The sequence below is a fragment of the Acipenser ruthenus genome, chromosome 35 (assembly GCF_902713425.1).
Source record: "Acipenser ruthenus chromosome 35, fAciRut3.2 maternal haplotype, whole genome shotgun sequence".
Taxonomy (NCBI): domain Eukaryota; kingdom Metazoa; phylum Chordata; class Actinopteri; order Acipenseriformes; family Acipenseridae; genus Acipenser; species Acipenser ruthenus.
The window spans coordinates 11,749,737-11,769,926 of record NC_081223.1 but is presented as its reverse complement, the minus strand read 5'-3'; the positions used below and the strand labels follow the sequence as shown (position 1 = coordinate 11,769,926).

At 46.9% G+C, this 20,190-nt stretch overlaps 1 protein-coding gene across 1 annotated transcript; it reads left to right on the top strand.

Moving 5' to 3' along the window:
• Positions 1-1,000: 1,000 nt before the first annotated feature.
• Positions 1,001-16,280, top strand: LOC131705169 (high affinity nerve growth factor receptor-like; the record flags this gene model as incomplete). The annotated part of the gene is given in 14 exon segments (XM_059007422.1): positions 1,001-1,148; positions 1,566-1,618; positions 1,620-1,709; positions 2,344-2,487; positions 5,235-5,562; positions 5,920-5,940; positions 6,589-6,647; positions 7,067-7,169; positions 8,156-8,320; positions 8,837-8,967; positions 9,577-9,752; positions 10,735-10,975; positions 11,494-11,652; positions 13,980-16,280. Coding segments are annotated over 14 exon segments (2,004 nt in total), but the record flags the coding sequence as incomplete, so codon positions are not given.
• Positions 16,281-20,190: the final 3,910 nt, after the last annotated feature.

Sequence of the window (20,190 nt, the reverse complement as noted above, 5' to 3'; positions counted from 1 at the left end):
AGCGTAGAGCATGAGTAATTGGAGAAGACATGAGACCGTCACCTTTGAGTCGCTCAGCCCCGGCAGATTATCGGCAATTGATGCATAATAAATACACTCAGTCCGGCTCCATTATAGCTCAATCGATAGAGCAGAGGAGGGCAGGGTGTGTATGGTAACAGATGCACAGTGGACTGGAAACGAAAACCCTCTGGAGGGCTGGGAGGGGGGGGGGGGTCTGGGGGAGGGGGGGGGCTGATCTCATACCTAGGATGAGATGTTGAAAGCATGTTTATTTGGGCTAAGCAGAGCAGAGTCGGTATCAATGGCTGTTTTTATTAGCCCAGCCCTGGCTGTATTCCCCAGAGCTTTAAAAGAGAAATGAGTGGGTAACTGATAGGTCCTGATTGCTAGCTATGAAATGGATGAAAAGGCTGGAGGAACACAAGGAAGCAAGCAACTACTGCACATACACTCACACACACATACACACACGCACGCACGCACGCACGCATGCACGCACACATACACACACACACGCACGCACGCACGCACGCACGCACACGCACACGCACACCACACGCACTTTGCAGAGAGCAGAGCTAGCTGCATGTGGATAAGGTTAAGCGTGGATAACTTGCTTGTCTCTCTCCCATCTTCGTTCAACAGCAACCTGGCTTCCAATTCCCTGGATCACATCTCCTGGAGAGTTTCACCAGCTGCCTCTCACTGGCCTGTAAGTGTTTACAATTCTTACTGTCTGCTACTCCGACACTGCAGACCTCTCTATACTGGACACTGAGCTGTGCCTGTCCTATACTGGACACTGAGCTGTCCAGGGCAGGCTTGAGGGCATAGAGACTGAACTGCTCCACCCTTCAAATAATATGCAAGGAAAATCATTTATTCAACTCTTAACTCTTGAACTAAACCCCTACCTCTCTCTCTCTCTCTCTCTCTCTCCTCTCTCTCTCTCTCTCTCTCTCCTCTCCTCTCTCTCTCTCTCTCCGTAGTGTTCTGAGGGGACAACCCCCTCCAATGCTCCTGCGACATTCATTGGCTGCAGCTCTGGCTGCTGAGTGGGCGGGCCGACCTACAAACCCAATCGCTGAGCTGCAACGCTCAAGACCAGCAAATCCCATTGGATGCGATGATACTGGAGAACTGCAGTATGTGGAATTAAATCTATCTATCTATCTATCTATCTATCTATCTATCTATCTATCTATCTATCTATCTATCTATCTATCTATCTTGTTATCTAGCTGTCTATCGGTCAATCAAAACCTTTATTTATCCAGATGAGTCAATTGACTCATTCCAGACGCTGAAATGAGCGACGAGCAAAGAAAGAAGTCTCTGTGCCTTGCATGGGAACAAGCAGCTTCGATAAAATGATGGGATCGTTGACTGTACGATGCAGAAGAGCGATCCAACGTCCCGTGGAGATCCGCTGGGACTTTGGAATAGCGGCTCTGCACTCCCTTAATCGATGCTGGTCAGCATGATGTTGTGTTTGCGTTGGAGGATGCCTGCCTCTCTCTGTCTCTCTCACTGCCTCCCTCCTCCCTGCTCTGTGTTTGCAGGCGTTCCCGAGGTCTATATCGATCACTCGGACCTCACAGTGAAAGTGGGGGGCCAACATGACCTTCTCCTGTCGTGTGATTGGGACCCCGACCCCCACCGCTTACTGGAACACGCAGGAGCTGCATTCTGACTTCATCATTGAGGTACGGAGACCAGCAATCAGGGGGTACAGACAACACACAATGATACAGCCGTAAACCTGACCCTGACCCTAACCCTAACCCTAACCCTAGCCAGCAATCAGGAGGTACAAAGAACACACAATGATACAGCCCTAAACATGACCCGAACCCAAACCCTAGCTCCAACCCTAACCCTAACCCTAACCCTAACCCTAACCCTAGCTCCAACCCTAATTCTAACCCTAACCCTAACCCTAGCTCCAACCCTAACCCTAACCCTAACCCTAATCCTAGCTCCAACCCTAACCATAGCTCCAACCCTAACCCTAGCTCCAACCCTAACCCTAACCCTAACCCTAACCCTAACCCTAGCTCCAACCCTAACCCTAGCTCCAACCCTAACCCTAACCCTAACCCTAGCTCCAACCCTAACCCTAGCTCCAACCCAAACCCTAACCCTAACCTTAGCTCCAACCCTAACCCTACCCCTAACCCTAACCCTAACCCTAACCCAAATCAAGACTACAGAAGCAACGGGATGTCTTAATAAATTTGCACACTGCTGTAAATACACAGCAATCCGAGACACTGAATTTAACGTGTTACCGGCTCAGGGATCTGTGCTATAGATTCTCATGTTTTTGTTCCCTTGCAGACAAGAGGCAGTGATCTGGAGCTGGAGGTGGTTCTTAAAATCAATAACGTTTCCTCCGAAGACAACCGTCTGAACCTGACCTGCGAAGCCCAGAACCGGGCCGGACCCAGCGAGGAGTCGGTACCGCTCGACATCCTCTGTGAGGTCTCCGACCCGCCTGCGCGCGGGTTTTCCGTGAAACTTAACTCAAGCAGACGCTGCGTTTTGGCTCGCGCCTTCTTCAGCGTACTGTGATCAGGACCGCCGGACAAAGGCAATTACTCCAGTATGATCAAGCTCCCCACGGGCGAGGGTCTCTGGTGTGGATCGGGGCTGATTCCACTATTCAGAGTGGATTAAGAAACAGCTGCTTGGGGTTTGTGATGGTCAATGCTGCTTTTCTTCAGACTCTGCGGAGCACAGCGATCCACACAAACCCAAGCAGCTGTTCCGTAATTCACTCTGAACGGTGAATCAGCCCAAATGACCCTCACCTGTTGAGAGCTTGGTCCGAATCATGGAAAGATCGGTCCGCGCGGCACGACTAACTGAAACATCTACTCGACTGATCGCTGAGTGGCCGTTTCGAAGTATACGGGGGGGGGGGGGGGGGGGGGGGGGGGGGGGGGGGGGGGGGGGGGGGGGGGGGGGGGGGGGGTTTAGAGGGTCAATCAGTTCTTCCTCACAGCGGTCTGTGATGTCCGGCAATGACCGGCAGGGAGGGTATTATTACTGTTATCAATGTTTAGTTCAGTTTTATTCTTAGTTCTGATGAAGGTTTGTAATTTTTTCCACTTGGGGGAGAGTCTGTTGCTGCCCGTTTTGTTGCAAATTATTATGATGATGATGATGATGAGGATGAGGATGATGATGAGGATGATGAATTAGTCACTTAGCAGATGCTTTTATCCAAAGCGACTTACAGAGACTAGGGGGGTGAACTCTGCATCATCAACAACTGCTGCTGCTGCTGCTGCAGAGTCACTTCCAATAGGAGCTCGTTTGTTTTACGGAATTATCCATCAATAAGCAGCACAGGGATTTTTTTTTGTATTATTATTATTATTATTATTATATTATTATTATTATTATTATTATTATTATTATTATTATTATTATTATTTCGATTTAAGTGCATTGCAGTATGAAGTGATTCGAGCCGCGCGGATGGGGGATACGGAAAGGAAGGGGTTAACAACGCACCCCAGAGAGAGAGAGAGAGAGAAGAGAGAGAGAGAGAGAGAGAGAGAGAGAGAGAGAGAGAGAGAGAGAGAGAGAGAGAGAGAGGGAGGAAGAGAGGAGTCACAATGACGGATGGAGACGGCAGTGCACTTATTAATGGTCTCCCTTAATTACACTGCAGTAAATGCAAAGTGTGAAGTCCATTAGCGAGCTGCGTCTGTTATCAACAGAATCGCATCTCGCAGATCTCAACGTGTGGGAGCATTAGCCCTTTCCTGTCCTCCCCCCACCATCACCACCACCACCATACCCTATGTCTGTGCTGCGCTGCACTGAAGGTCCCAGAAGCTTTTAGAAAAAGATTTTAGAAAACATTTTCTACAGCTGCAGGACCATTAGCATGGCTCTCTCGATTATTTGCTCGTTTGAACTTTTCCCTTGTTTGTTTTTTTTTTTTTTTTTCTATCAAATTTTCCCGCAAATGGATCATCGCTTCGGCTGAGCTCGCTCACATTGCATGCGGCCAAGACAGAAAAGAATGTTAGGAATCAGACGTCATTTAAAAATCAATGAAATCGTATCGCAAAAGTCTACCGGAAGGAAGCCATAATAGTAGCACATTAGTATTTCATGTTAGATTTCCAAATGTCATGTTTTTTCCATTTTGGTCAGTTTTTCGTTAAGTATATGGGGGGAAAACTATACAAAGCAGCAGTGCTGTGTAATTCAATATGTTAACGTGACATTATCAGCAGGTTTCGTTTGATTTTATGAAGCTAAATTCATTCTACAAGGTGAGGTAACGTTTTTGGCCATAGCTGTAGCACCAAAAAAACAGCTCCAAAAATCACTTGATTACAATATAGGAATCACTCATATCCACAACATTGAAATCAATCTATATAGCATTGTAGCAGGCATGTCAAAAATACAATTACCTTTACCTTTTAAAAAGTCGCCTTACTGACTCGGATTCTTGTAGTAACTTAATCAGTAACACAGTAAAATAACTGCCGAAATATGAACGGTTCTCGTTGGACCTCATGAAATCAATGCTTTGAATCCTTGGTATTTACTGATCAGCCTCCACCTCTATGCTTCACGGCAAACCTGTACTTGACCAGAATTTTCACTATGAGCATCAGATGCAACAAAAAACAGCAATTGAGGAGACGACCTCAGTGGTGTCTCAGTGGTGAAGACTAAAAATAGCGAAACGAGGATAAATTGTAGAAAATGTCACTTGAAGCTGCTGATGCAGGCAGTGACTGGAAGGAAAGCTGAAGGGAACACGAAGCCACCGCTCTGAGGCTTGGAGCTTCAGGTTTCAGGAGACTGTAGGTTTCAGGGCGCTGCGTGGCACACCAGGCAGGGAGACTTGGGGGTTTGATACAGCAAACCTCAAACTAGGTCTCCCAGAACCACGTTTTAAGCAGCCTTACCTGAAAAACTCTGGCTTAGTGTCCCCTCAGCTTTAGGCTAACCATAAGTCAAGCAGCAGTGTGGAGTAGTGGTTAGGGCTCTGGACTCTTGACCGGAGGGTCGTGGGTTCAATCCCAGGTGGGGGACACTGCTGCTGTACCCTTGAGCAAGGTACTTTACCTAGATTGCTCCAGTAAAAAACCCAACTGTATAAATGGGAAATTGTATGTAAAAATAATGTGATATCTTGTAACAATTGTAAGTCGCCCTGGATAAGGGCGTCTGCTAATAAATAATAATATTTTCAGTCCCCCCCGAAGATCCTGGAGCTGGGCAACGCCGTGCCTCAGCATCACTGGTGCTTCCCCTTCTCTGTGGATGGGAACCCCACCCCCAACATCAGCTGGCTCTACAACGGCTCCGAGCTGCAGGAGTCCATGTACATCTTCACCCAGGTGATCAGAGACGAGAGCGACGGCTCCAAGACCCACGGCTGCCTGGCCTTCAACAAGCCCACCCACCTCAACAACGGCAACTACACCCTCGTCGTCAACAACAGCCTGGGCGGCGCCGCGGCAACCGCCTGCGGAATGTTCATGGACAACCCCTTCGACAACCCCGAGGGCCTCATTCCAGGTAACCGCGGCGACGCCTCTGTCTGTACTGCTGTCGGGCTGACTCACATAGTACTGAAAGTACTGCTTCTTTCACTCGAAGCCAGTTTAATTGACTCACAAGCAGCGACTTCAATTCTCACAACAGCTGCCGCTTTAAAAGGGCATGAGAATTTGGGAACTGACTTTTAAAAGGAATTGAAAAGCAGGAACTGACCCAGACCCTGGCTGCAATTGTGACAGCTATTTAAATTCTACCAAAGGGTTTGGGGAAAAAAAAAAATCTATTTGGTCCAAGACACAAAAGGTCCTTTTTTTCCCACCCCCCTGTTATTTTCCGTCTTCTCTCTTTCTCATCTCGTTTCTCCCTCCTTTCCAGTCATCCTTCTGGAGGATCTCAGTAAGTAGTTCGCTGCATACAGCACTGGTGACTCCCAGCTCCCTTCCTTGCATTGGTCGATAGTGTGCAGTCTATGGCCCTTTTATGCATGCAGTATTGTAAATATACATAAATATATTTTTCATTGACATTTTTTTCCATTGCTTTACATGGGGGACAAAACAGCATCTGGCTCATATGAGGTCATCATGCATTTGCTTGCTAGTCTTCCGCATGTCCCCTATATTTAAATATATATAAATATACTGGTGATCCAGCGATGTGTGTGTGTGTGTGTGTGTGTGTGGTGTGTGTGTGTGTGTGTGTGTGTGTGTGTCCCTGAGCAAGTCTCTTCACCTCCTTGTGCTCCGTCCTTCGGATGAGACGTAAAACAAACGAGCTCCTATTGGAAGTGACTCTGCAGCAGCAGCAGCAGCAGTTGTTGATGATGCATAGTTCACCCCCCTAGTCTCTGTCAGTCGCTTTGGATAAAAGCGCCTGCTAAAAATGACTAATTAAAATCACAAAATGAATGAATTAATTAATCAAATTTAATTAAAACGCCTCTGAAAATCCAGCCCTAGTCTATAACCCAGAAGCCTGGGGTTGAGAAATGTGTGTTCCTTAATGTCATTTGTTTGTAATAATCTCCACTTGTGCTCTCTGCAGATCCTACAAGCAAAGCATCGGAAAGTGTGACTGAAAACTTGGAACACAAAAACTTTGGGGTGAGTCAACAGAGTCAACAGCAGGGGTGTATTTAATTCACGTTTAAAAAAAAAAAATGGCATGAAAATTGCAAGATATTTTACGATCACACATTACAGTTCTGTTTTGAAGCTGACATCCCGGGATCCTTCAAGAAGCTGCTTGATGAGATTCTGGGATCAATCAGCTCCTAACAACCAAACGAGCAAGATGGGCTGAATGGGGCCTCCTCTCGTTTGTAACCTTTCTTATGTTCTTCTTATGTACTGAAGCAGAAAAAAAACGAATGCAGCTCCAACGCATTAAAAAAAATTGCATTGTCGCATTCAAAATTCAAAGCAGACTACCTCCAGTGCAGCCGATATGAATTTGAATGGGACAGCATCCAGTGTGGCTTTCTATATCCAGTATATAAGTGAGTCAGTCTGTCTCTCTGCAGGTTGCAGTGGCTGTGGGGCTGGCTTTGTTCGTCTGCACTTTCCTCATCGTTATGCTGGTGATTATCAACAAGTGTGGCCGGCAATCCAAGTTCGGGATCTCCCGTGAGTGTGAGAGCTGAGATTTAATCGAACGTTAAAACCAGACTAGAATACAGCTTGCATGCATGGAGACTGAACTGCTCCCTCCCTTCCTCCCTCACCCCCCTAAGAGAAAGTGGGCTCCCTCCAGTCCAGGGCAGGCTTGAGGCACGGAGACTGAACTGCTCCCTCCCTCCCTCCATCACCCCCTAAGAGAAAGGGTGCTCCCTCCAGTCCAGGGCAGGCTTGAGGCATGGAGACTGAACTGCTCCCTCCGTCCCTCGCCCCCCTAAGAGAAAGGGTGCTCCCTCCAGTCCAGGGCAGGCTTGAGGCACGGAGACTGAACTGCTCCCTCCCTCCCTCATCCCCCTAAGAGAAAGGGTGCTCCCTCCAGTCCAGCGCAGGCTTGAGGCATGGAGACTGAACTGCTCCCTCCGTCCCTCTCTCACCCCCCTAAGAGAAAGGGTGCTCCCTCCAGCGATCTAGAAACACAAGCGGGTTAACTTTGAACTGTAAGCGTGTGCGCTGTGGCGAACCAGGCTGAAACTGTTTGTGAGTTTTTAATTAAACTCCTGAAAGCGTTTGAAGTGGTGCGAGAGAGGAAATCTCATCTCGGGACGGCTCTGGCTTCAGGATCATTTAAAGAGACGGATGGTGTGGTGGTTTTTATTTTTTTTTGTTGCTGTTATTTTTTTCCATTGGCTTTGACTCAAAGCTCTTAGTGGCACTGATTGATTCGCTGGAGCATTTCTCTCTGTTGCATTATCAAATATTTCTCGACAGCTGTGGTTGTTAGCAGTGATGTCAGCAGTCTTTAGGCTAGCTTAATGTCTTCTCTGCTATTGATTTTCTTTCAATCTGTGGAAAAGTGAATCAAACCTTTTGTTTTTAATACGATTCCTGAGGATGGAAACTCACTTAGAATATAACATGGAATATATATATATATAGCCTTGTAAAGGTATTCTGTTTTCGGTACTTCAATTGTCATTTCCCTGCCCCCGCTGTAGGTGGCGCTATACTGGGAACAGAAGAGGACCTGGCCGTCTCTCTCCACTTCATGAATTTCGGGGTCAGTCCCCCCTCCTCTGCAGAGGCAGCCCTGGGCGGGGTGGTGTCCAGCTTCATAGAGAACCCCCAGTATTTCAGCGGCATCATCAAAGACAAGGACATGTGTGAGTCTGACAGACTCCCTGCACCTGCCCCTAACCCTGCCCCTGACCCTGACCATAACCCTGACCCTAACAGTGTCACCCATTCCAGGTTTTAAAATGAGCTTGATCAGCCCCCAGTGTGTGTCGGTAACAAGCTTGGGTGTGTCTTATTAAACTCATAGCAAAACCAGTAGTGGATCAAACTGCTATGTGATGGGAGTCTTATTTCCATCCCTGTTGATAGATAGCCATTGGTTGAAGGAGGTTTTTAGATGATTTTATAGAGACGACAACGACGGTATATTGGTGGTAGCAGTGGGATATTTAGACAGATAGATAGATCAGGGATGGAAACAAGACTCCTATTGCACAGCAGTGTCATCCAGTCCAGGTTTTACTGCTACCAGCTTGATCAGCCCCAGTGTGTGTAGGTAACAAGCTCAGGTGTGTGTTATTATTAAACTCCTAGTAAAACCAGGAGTGGATCACACTGCTATGCATTAGGAGCTCCCCATTCAATTCCATGTTACTCCTCAGGTGTGCAGCACATAAAGCGACGGGACATCGTGCTGAAGTGGGAGCTGGGAGAGGGAGCCTTCGGCAAAGTGTACCTGGCAGAGTGCACCAACCTGAGCAGCGAGCAGGACAAGATACTGGTGGCAGTGAAGGTGAGAGAGCCGTCCCAGGCTTAGAAACGCAGCCCTGCTGCTGCTGCACCCAGTCCTGGGGCTCAGAACTCCCCTCAATGAAGTCTAATATTATTATTATTATTATTATTATTATTATTATTATTATTATTATTATTATTATTATTATTATTATTATTATTAATATTGAAATGATCAGGAGCCAGGAGTGTGAGCAGGGTTAGAAACTCACACTAGCCCTGCTGCTGCTGCTGCTGCTGCACCCAGTCCTTGGGGTTCAGAACTCCCCTCAATTAAGTCTATTATTATTAATATTAATATTGAAATGATCAGGAGCCAGGAGTTTGAGCAGGGTTAGAAACTCACACTAGCTCTGCTGCTGCTGCTGCTGCACCACCCAGTCCTGGGGTTCAGAGCTCCCCACAATGAAGTCTATTATTATTAATATTAATATTGAAATGATCAGGAGCCAAGAGTTTGAGCAGGGTTAGAAACTCACACTAGCTCTGCTGCTGCTGCTGCTGCTGCACCCAGTCCTGGGGTTCAGAGCTCCCCTCAATTGTTAAATCCCAACCCCAGGACTGGGTGCAGCAGCAGGGCTAGCCTCACCCCGTCTCTCTCTCTGGTCAGACCCTGAAGGACGCGGCTTGCGAGTCGACGCGTCAGGATTTCCAGCGGGAGGCGGAGCTGCTGACCGTCCTGCAGCACGAGCACATCGTGCGTTTCTACGGCGTGTGCACCGACGGGGACCCCCTCGTCATGATCTTCGAGTACATGAGACACGGAGACCTGAACCGCTTCCTGAGGTACAGTGACATGTTAGCAGTGCAATAGTGCAAGGATAGCGCATCAGCTGAGGATCCAGTAATGTGGTGCTGAGGTCAGGAGAGTCCAGCGCAGAGCAGGAGGGGCGGATCCAGAGATCTACAAGTGCAGTCTGAACAGGGGGGGTCTTGTTATCTATACACTGGGGGGGGGGCTAGTCAAGCAGGTATTAAAAAAACAGAATGGATGAGACTGCTATGCAACGGGAGTCTTATTTCCATCCCTGGACTTTATAAAAAAGAGGTCAGGGATGGCATTTCTGATATATGTGACAGTTGTGAAGTAATCTAAGTATTGAAGAAGCGATTGTGTCTGAGAGACCGGCTGTCCCTCCCCAGGGTGTGTCATCGAGACACGGGGGCAGGGCTGTGTCCAGACACTCACTCCATGCCATATGTCATTAGAGGGGAGCTCAGGGCCTTGCTTAATCGCTTCACAAACCGTATTTTCATCGACCAGCGCAATATTCTCGTCTGGTTATTAGAAAACGGCGCCTAAGACTGCAGACTTTGTCATTTGTCGCCATCTGTTTTTTATTTTTTATTTTTTTTTAATGTTCTGTGCTGTGGAACGGGGGGGGGGGGGGTTTAAAATGGGGGTCTTTTTTTGGGGGGGGGGGGGGAGGGGGGTGCAAAGCCGCTTTTTCAGGAGCTTGAAAGCTGGTTCCAGGAGACCCCCGGGAGACCTAGTTTGAGGTTTGCTGTATCAAACCCCCCCAAGTCTCCCTGCCTGGTGTGCCGCGCAGCGAACTGAAACCTACAGTCTCCTGAAACCAAGCTCCAAGCCTCAGAGCGGTGGCTTCGTGTTCCCTTCAGCTTTAAGGAATTCAAACCCAACTTGATTGCTTGGATCCCCTCCAGGTCTCGCAATGGGGTCCTCTTCCCAGAACCCGTATTCCAAAAAAAGCCTCTTTTAATGGATTGAAGTGGAGATGATTTGAAGTTTCCGGCGGGTTTCTTTCAGAGCTCATGGCCCGGACGCTCGGATCCTGGATGAAGGAAAGACCCCCTTGCTTGGCCAGCTGACCGTGCCCCACATGCTGCAGATCGCCGGTCAGATCGCCTCAGGGATGGTTTACCTGGCCTCTCTCCACTTTGTGCACCGAGACCTGGCCACACGAAACTGCCTGGTCGGGGAGGAGCTGGTGGTGAAGATTGGGGATTTCGGCATGTCCCGGGACATTTACAGCACCGATTACTACAGGGTAAGGGGGCTGGGGGTTTCGGAAGCGGGTTCGAGGAGTGTGCCGTGGGTAGAGCAGGAGGTTTAAGTGAGATAACGAACGACTTCAGGGTCTGGATGGATGGAGGTTTTGATTAATTGCTTCAGTTAAATAGTTTATAGCACAGGGGTTGGAACAAAGACCAGGAGTGGAAGGGGACAGCTTTGGAGACCCCTGGTGCAGAGAGCGTCTCTTTTAGAAGTTACTCTGTCTCGTGTGGAAGGCGTTCCTTGTTAAAATGAACTTCTCACAGCAGCAACACATTACTTCAACTGAAGTCCCCGTTTGTTATCAAGCAGTCGAGCGAAATACATCAGCAATTGCTAAACGAAAAAATACATTAGAAACCGCATTTAAAAAACAAATTAAAAGAGAGTTCATACGAAAGCCATTACAATATATAAATGCATGTGAAACACCCATTAGAAGTTATCCTAAAACAAAAAAAACAGGAACCGACTCCTTCCCCCGACTCGGAGTGTGCGTTTGTTCTCTTCCAGGTCGGAGGTCGCACCATGCTTCCCATTCGCTGGATGCCCCCGGAGAGCATCATGTACAGGAAGTTCACCACGGAGAGCGACATCTGGAGCTTCGGAGTGGTACTGTGGGAGATTTTCACCTGCGGAAAACAGCCGTGGTACCAGCTCTCCAACAACGAGGTATTTTCAATGGGCCTCCTGCCGTTCCACTCGAAACTAACCAAGGACAGAAAGCAGTTACAAAAAAAAAAGACACACAATCTTAGATGAAGTTTCAACAAGAAAAATCACAAGCACAGAGCAGAGGGAGGCTGTTCAGAGAGTATAAGAGCCTCCCTTTCTCTTTCTGTTTCTCAGCTCCACCAGCACAGAGCAGAGGGAGGCTGTTAAGAGAGTATAAGAGCCTCCCTTTCTCTTTCTCAGCTCCACCAGCACAGAGCAGAGGGAGGCCGTTCAGAGAGTATAAGAGCCTCCCTTTCTCTTTCTCTGCTCCACCAGCACAGAGCAGAGGGAGGCTGTTCAGAGAGTATAAGAGCCTCCCTTTCTCTTTCTCAGCTCCACCAGCACAGAGCAGAGGGAGGCTGTTCAGAGAGTGTAAGAGTCTCTCTTTCTCTTTCTCTTTCTCAGCTCCACCAGCACAGAGCAGAGGGAGGCCGTTCAGAGAGTATAAGAGCCTCCCTTTCTCTTTCTCTGCTCCACCAGCACAGAGCAGAGGGAGGCTGTTCAGAGAGTATAAGAGCCTCCCTTTCTCTTTCTCAGCTCCACCAGCACAGAGCAGAGGGAGGCTGTTCAGAGAGTGTAAGAGCCTCTCTTTCTCTTTCTCTTTCTCAGCTCCACCAGCACAGAGCAGAGGGAGGCTGTTCAGAGAGTATAAGAGCCTCCCTTTCTCTTTCTCTTTCTCTACTCCACCAGCACAGAGCAGAGGGAGGCTGTTCAGAGAGTATAAGAGCCTCCCTTTCTCTTTCTCTTTCTCTACTCCACCAGCACAGAGCAGAGGGAGGCTGTTCAGAGAGTATAAGAGCCTCCCTTTCTCTTTCTCTGCTCCACCAGCACAGAGCAGAGGGAGGCTATTCAGAGAGTGTAAGAGCCTCTCTTTCTCTTTCTCTTTCTCAGCTCCACCAGCACAGAGCAGAGGGAGGCTGTTCAGAGAGTATAAGAGCCTCCCTTTCTCTTTCTCTTTCTCTGCTCCACCAGCACAGAGCAGAGGGAGGCTGTTCAGAGAGTGTAAGAGCCTCTCTTTCTCTTTCTCTTTCTCAGCTCCACCAGCACAGAGCAGAGGGAGGCCGTTCAGAGAGTATAAGAGCCTCCCTTTCCCCTTTCTCTTCTTTCTGTACTCCACCAGCACAGAGGGAAGCTGTTAAGCAGCTGGTTCCGCATCAGTGATCGAATTCCTCAGCATCTTTCCCCCCCATCATTAGAAAGCAATCTCTCTTTCATGGAGCTCCCCGCGGTACCGAGTGTGCTCCGGACCCTGGCTGATTTGCCGGACTCCGGCAGACTGCGGCTTTCTCGATTACGGAACAATAAAGCTTCTCCCCTTCCCTGCGGAGGAATAGCATTCCCTCTCACTCAGCACTAATTTCATTTACCTTCATTTACCTGCCTAATGGAATCGGCTTCATTGGTGCAGATTGATGGGGGAGGTGGGGGGGGGGGGGTCATTAGCGGCCGGCAGTGGGGTTAGATTTCAAACAGCAGTTGGGGGGGGGGGGGGGGCTGGAGTGAGATCTCTCTGTTTAAAACCTATTATTATTATTATTATTATTATTATTATTATTATTATTATTATTATTATTATTATTATTATTATTATTATTATTATTATTATTATTATTATTATTATTATTATTATTATTATTATTATTAGTCATTTAGCAGACTTACATAGACTAGGAGGGTGAACTATGCATCATCAACTGCTGCTGCTGCTGCTGCTGCTGCTGCAGAGTCACTTCCAATAGGACCTCGAGGAGCACAAGGAGGTTCAGTGACTTGCTCAGGGTCTCACACACACACACAGGGAGTCAGTGGCTGAGCCAGGATTTGAACCTCCTGGTATCAAGACCCCTTTCTTTAACCGCTGGACCAGCGAGTCCCCTATTGCTGTTCATGAGGAAGGTATTTTACTGTAGTTAGATTTGTGTGATGCAGTTTGCAAAGCAAAACTGAAAGAACATGTTTCTAACATTTGACTAATCGGATGAACAGGAGCGACAGCAATGAACACAAATGAACTCTCGGACATACAGCTGTGGCCAACAGTTTTGCATCACCTAGAAGGAAGCAATAATAGTAAATTCATGTTAGAATTCGACATTGTTTTCCTGTGAAGTACATGGGAAACTACAAAGTGGCGTGTAATTTGATATGCTAACGTAACATTATTCAGCAGGCTTTCATTCAAAATTAATTCTAGAGGTTTGATGCTAAACTTTTGGCCAGAGCTGTAGACTTCTGTAACAACGGGCTTGCAGTACCCTGACTGTCCTCTTGGTGTCCCCTTGCAGGCGATTGAATGCATCACACAGGGCAGGGAGCTGGAGAGACCCCGAACCTGCCCCCAAGAGATCTACTTCATCATGCAGGGCTGCTGGCAGAGAGAGCCCCAACAAAGACTGACCATCAAGGAGATCCACAACCGGCTCACCACGCTGGTCAAGAGCCCCCCAGTGTACCTGGACATCCTGCAGTAACTGGACAACTGGACTCAAGCTACCCACCCATGAAACCCCCCTCGAATCCAGGAGGTGTACTGGACTGCCCCCTTGGCCCCACACCTTTTTATTCCCCCCGTTTCCACCAATCACGCAGGGCGGAATGTTCGCGTCAGCCAATGGTGGTCAGAGCTCAGCCCGTGCTTCATCTTCGCTGTTCCATGCTTGTCTTCAATGGCTCCGGTTTGGTGTTCGCCCCCCTGTGTCTAAAACCCTCTCAGCGACCCCTGCTAGGCAATCAGTTAAAGATATGGACATGGGCTTTGGCAGGACAGTGAACGACGCTGGTATTGACGAGACAACAGAGACTGCATTGCCTTGTGTGTGTGTGTGTGTGTGTGTGTGTGTGTGTGTGTGTACACACCGCGGTGTGCGCGTGTATTTGAACACCCCATTGCTTCTGTAGTTTTGCTTTGCTGTGCGTCTGAAATCAAACCACTGGGACTGAAAATCTTGGACATTTTTTAATATAGGCAAATTTGGAGCGATTGTCTAATTGAATTGATGCCTTTAACAGGCTACCCGTGCAATTCATTTAAAACAGTAAAGAGAAAAGGAACACAGAGCCACACACGGTAAAACGCAGGAGACTTTTTGAAATGTATTTTTGTTTGCGACTGTAAGTCGCCCTGGATAAGGGCGTCTGCTAAGAAATAAATAATAATAATAATAATAATAATAATAATAATAATAATAATAATAATAATAATAATAATAATAATAATAGAAGTGGTTTAAGACGCCTGATTAAAGCACAGAGCGGTCTGACATTTTCACACACGAGTGTGTTTCTATATCCCTGATTACTGAGCGGAGATTGAAATTCTCACATGTTTTCATGCAGGCGGGTAGATAAAGGATATCAATGACACATCTGGAGGTATTCGGATACATTTGCACACGGCTGTGTAATAAATGGGTTGAGACAAGCAGCTGAGATCAGCCTTGAGAATTCGATCAGTCCTGAATCATACCTCTCCCGCGGGACACCTTGACCACAGCCCGTCCGGGTAGGACCAGTCACGAGGGGCAGGAGGCAATGCCCTCCCCACCTAACCCCCTTACCTAGATGGGAGACCGGGAGTGTAGGGAGCAAAAGACAACAGCGACACCCAGTGGTAGAAACAGGTAAGGTTAAAAAAATAAATAACAGGATCAGTAAGAAGCGTGTGTGAAGTGGGCAGCAGAATGCTGTGCTATTCGAAGTGTCGTGTTAAAATAAGCTGTATTCCTTTCTCTTGTCCTCTTTGTGTCCTCTCTCCCACCCCCCCTTGTTTAAATATGAAATAAATATATTTATTTATCATGTGCTACAGAAAAAGAAACCTTAAAAGACGCGTCAGTGTGTGTGTAAATGCTCTGCCTTTGATTCTTGGAACAGACATGTTGAAATAAAAAATAAATAATAATAATAATAATAAAAACGATAACATTCCAGCTTTTTATTTCTATTTTATATATCTTCTTAATTTTGAAACTGGAGACTGTCAATTCCTGGTTTTCAATTCCAATTCCTTTTTAAAATCAATTCCAAATTCCAAATTCCAAATTCCAAATTCCAAATTCCTTCGACATGTCAAGAGACCCATAAATAATGAATTGTTGAATTCCTTCAATTGAAGCCCAATTGAACTGCCCTGCAGCCTCTTCAAATCTCTTAGAATTGCAGTCTTTGTTACTGTCGGCGATTATCAATCAAGTATAAATAAGACTCGGAATGATTCGTAATTGAAACTTAACCACATTACATGTATTTCATTGCAAAGCACAAACGTGCATGTATTGAAGGAGGCTGTGTGGTCCAGTGGTTAAAGAAACGGGCTTGTAACCAGGAGGTCCCCGGTTCAAATCCCACCTCAGCCACTGACTCATTGTGTGATCCTGAGCAAGTCACTTAACCTCCTTGTGCTCCGTCTTTCGGGTGAGACGTAGTTGTAAGTGACTCTGCAGCTGATGCATAGTTCACACACCCTAGTCTCTGTAAGTCGCCTTGGAGAAAGGCGTCTGCTAAATAAACACATAATGTATTGGATTTCCTGTTCCACTTAGTTATGGAAGGCGATCACTCACATTAAACAGCAGATTTCAGATAAAGGCCAAGTTACTCTTTTGCTACTGGGACGGGATTTGACTCCTGCAGGGGCTGGATAGGTGATCTGGAGGGGTAGAATCTATATAACATAGATATCAAATATGCAATTTCCATCCAAAACAGACCGTTATCCTCATCACACAGCCATCGCCTTACACCACAATAGATCAGTAAATATCTGTTCTCTTGCCAGAGCTTGATAATACAACACATCTATCTATGTCTTTGAACTTATCTTTCGTCCGCTCATTTCCACTTTCTTTAGCTTCTATAAATCACTGAGCGCCTCATTCAAACTCCCACTTATTTTCTCTATAAAACTCTCTCACCCCAGTTGCTGGTCCGCTTGGTGTGCATGATCCTCACATTTCACTACCGGCTCACTAGACTGAATATTTCCTATAAAGCAAAGCAAAAAGCATTTGAAATTCTGTGCATTATTTTCCATATGGAAACCCTCTCAGCCCCCCCCCCCCATCAGCCCCCCCTCTCTCAGCTTCCCCCTCTCTCAGCTCCCCCTCTCTCAGCTCCCCCTCTCTCAGCCCCCCCCTCTCTCAGCGCCCCCCTCTCTCAGCGCCCACCCTCTCTCAGCCCCCCCTCTCTCCTCCTCATCCCTGGAGAGCAGTAATGGACTCTTTCTCTCTCCGTTAGTGATGTAATTATCCTCTCCCATTTCACGTTGTTTCTTGCAGTCCTCTTCAGTGGAAAAACTCACTCCCGAGTCTCGCTTTTTAATTTGAACCCCTGTAACTCAATTCAATACCATCTCCCAGGGCAGAAGCGTGTCCATCTGTTCCGTCTGTCTGTCTGTCTGTCTGTGTATCAAAACACAGAGGCTTATCTCACCGTGTATCCCAGATCGATCGTAACCAAACCCTTTAATCAAGAGATCTTCACTACAGTACGAGCTCCGATAAACACCAGCCAGGAAAATGAAATCTCCTTGAGGGAATCCTTATCTCGAATCATAAACTTGCAGCTCATTCATTATCTGCGACGGATCTTGTGTTGAATTTCCGAAATGTTTGAATTTGAAGATTCTCTGATAACCAAATAATACGTCGGTTTGATTAATAATAATAATAATAATAATAATAATAATAATAATAATAATAATAATAATAATAATAATAATATGCTGAAAAAATATTCAAGTACTCGAACAAACGCCGCTGGAAATTTGGTGGCAAAAAGAAAAAAAGAATATTCGTTTACATAACAGAACTGAATAGCGCCAAATACGTAAATGAAATCCGAAATCAATAGCGTGCATTTTACTGTACGGAAGGGAGTTTGTCTCCGTGGTTTATTATTTGGTAATTAGATGGATTGGTCTGACTGTAATATGTAAGGTTATATTGCTGATCTGATTGAGATCAGTCGATTAAATTGGACGTTATCAAGCAAAAATCAACCCATAGGGTCGAGTCGGTCCGGATCAAGCGCTTTAATGGTAGTAGCCGCTAGAGGGCGCTAAAAATCGCTGTTGAAATAATAGTAAAATATACTGTAATAGAAACACAGTTGGGTTCAGGGGTTGAGATTAGCTTTAGGGGTTGACATTAGCTTTAGGGGTAGAGGGTGGATTTAGGGGTTCGTAGGCTAGTAGGTACCTACTGGCCCATTCCTATGGGATGGTTTTTGCTTGAGAGCGTCCCATTCAATCGACTGATCTCGAATCAGATCGGCTGATTGTTTTCACGGTTATCACGATTTCCGCGAAACGTACCCATGCTGTGAAATATGTAGCCCGCCACCGTGAAGAATCGCATTTCTTAAAGACTAGTGAAAATAGAGATTTTTTTAATCACTTAAAAATAAACGAGTCTAAACGGAACTGTTAATACTTCTGCACATGCAGCCCTTCGCGTGCTTTTATGACGCCTCGATATAAAATGAGAAACCGAAACCTCAAAATGATCAATTTCTTGGGGTCTTTTTCTCTCTCCCGCAGTGATTATTATTTGTTTATTTAGCAGACGCCTTTATCCAAGGCGACTTACAGAGACTCGGGTGTGTGAACTATGCATCAGCTGCAGAGTCACTTACAACTACGTCTCACCCGAAAGACGGAGCACAAGGAGGTTAAGTGACTTGCTCAGGGTCACTCAATGAGTCAGTGGCTGAGGTGTGATTTGAACCGGGGACCTCCTGGTTATAAGCCCGTTTCTTTAACCACTGGACCAACAAGCCTCCTGATAATAAAGCGGCTCAGTTTTGAACGCGTCTAACTTACTCGACTGTGCCTCAAAACAGGACGCGGCACTTTGTAACCAAAATGAAGGATTTACTTTATTTTTAAGTAAAGAAATACTGAATTTTATTATGTATCGAATCACATAAATACAGCTTCTAATTTTTGTTCCCCTAAAGAAATATGAATTGGGTAATGAATGGGTTAAATTGCATCACTCAAATTACACGTCACAGTGTTTCCATACACTCAGCGGCAGCGCTCTCTGGCCCTGCGGTCGTAGATAATGCACTGAGAGTCAGTCATATATTGGCCGAGGCTCGATCCGAATTGATAAGGCTGTCTTTCACGCTGAAAGCAGCACTAATCGTACCCGGTTCACAACTCGATACAAATTAGGCTTTTTTTCTTGACTTAGTTTCCCATCAATAACACTTAGCTTCTCTTTGCTCTAACCCTGTCTCCAAAGCAACGGCGGTAATTATATATATTTAATTACTGCTGTTCCAGCAGCGCGTAATGAAAGAACTGTGCTTTTCAGTCATCGTGCTTTCATTTCACTTTCGGCTAAAATGAATCTCCCACTCCTGGAAGATTTCATTTACCGAGTTTGTGAAGTGTGTGGGTTGGCAATACTGTTGGGAAACAAAGAGCTAGTAAGAAATATTCCTCTCTCTTAGGGGGGTGAGGGAGGGAGGGAGGGAGGGAGCAGTTCAGTCTCCGTGCCTCAAGCCTGCCCTGGACTGGAGGGAGCACCCTTTCTCTTAGGGGGGTGAGGGAGGGAGGGAGGGAGCAGTTCAGTCTCCGTGTCTCAAGCCTGCCCTGGACTGGAGGGAGCCCCCTTTCTCTTAGGGGGGTGAGAGAGGGAGGGAGGGAGCAGTTCAGTCTCCGTGCCTCAAGCCTGCCCTGGACTGGAGGGAGCACCCTTTCTCTTAGGGGGGTGAGGGAGGGAGGGAGGGAGCAGTTCAGTCTCCGTGTCTCAAGCCTGCCCTGGACTGGAGGGAGCACCCTTTCTCTTAGGGGGGTGAGGGAGGGAGGGAGGGAGTAGTTCAGTCTCGGTGCATGAAGTCTGCCCTGGATTGGAGGGAGCACCCTTACTCTTAGGGGGGTGAGGGACGGAGGGAGCCACTTTTTCAGGAACAGCGGCTTGAAAGCTGGTTCCAGGAGACCCCCGGGTGACCTAGTTTGAGGTTTGCTGTATCAAACCCCACCAAGTCTCCCTGCCTGGTGTGCCGCGCAGTGACCTGAAACCTACAGTCTCCTGAAACCAAACTCTAAGCCTCAGAGCACTGGCTTCGTGTTCCCTCAGCGTATAGCGGTGCATCAGCGCGTTCTTCTCCCAGCACTAAACTGGCCTGGCTAGATATTTCATTTCCCATTCTAAATCACTAGGAAAATAAATCTGTCAGTATTTTGACGTGGCAGCTGATAATTTTCCATGATCTCTACAAAAAAAAAAAAAAAACCCTCTCAGCTGTGGACCGGGGGGAGCTTTTAAACCATTTGAGATCCTCTTAATGAGGGAAGAAAAAGAACATTGCTTCCCTGTGGGGTATTACAGACTCACCCTGGGGGGGCTGCAACGTTATTACCCCCCCCCCCCCCTGCACAATGCACTGTTCTTTATGACAAAATGCGCATGCAGTATTTCAGATGTGAGAACCGTTTAAACCACTGGCGCCCTCTGCCGTTTATTGATCAGATTGCTTCATTTACGC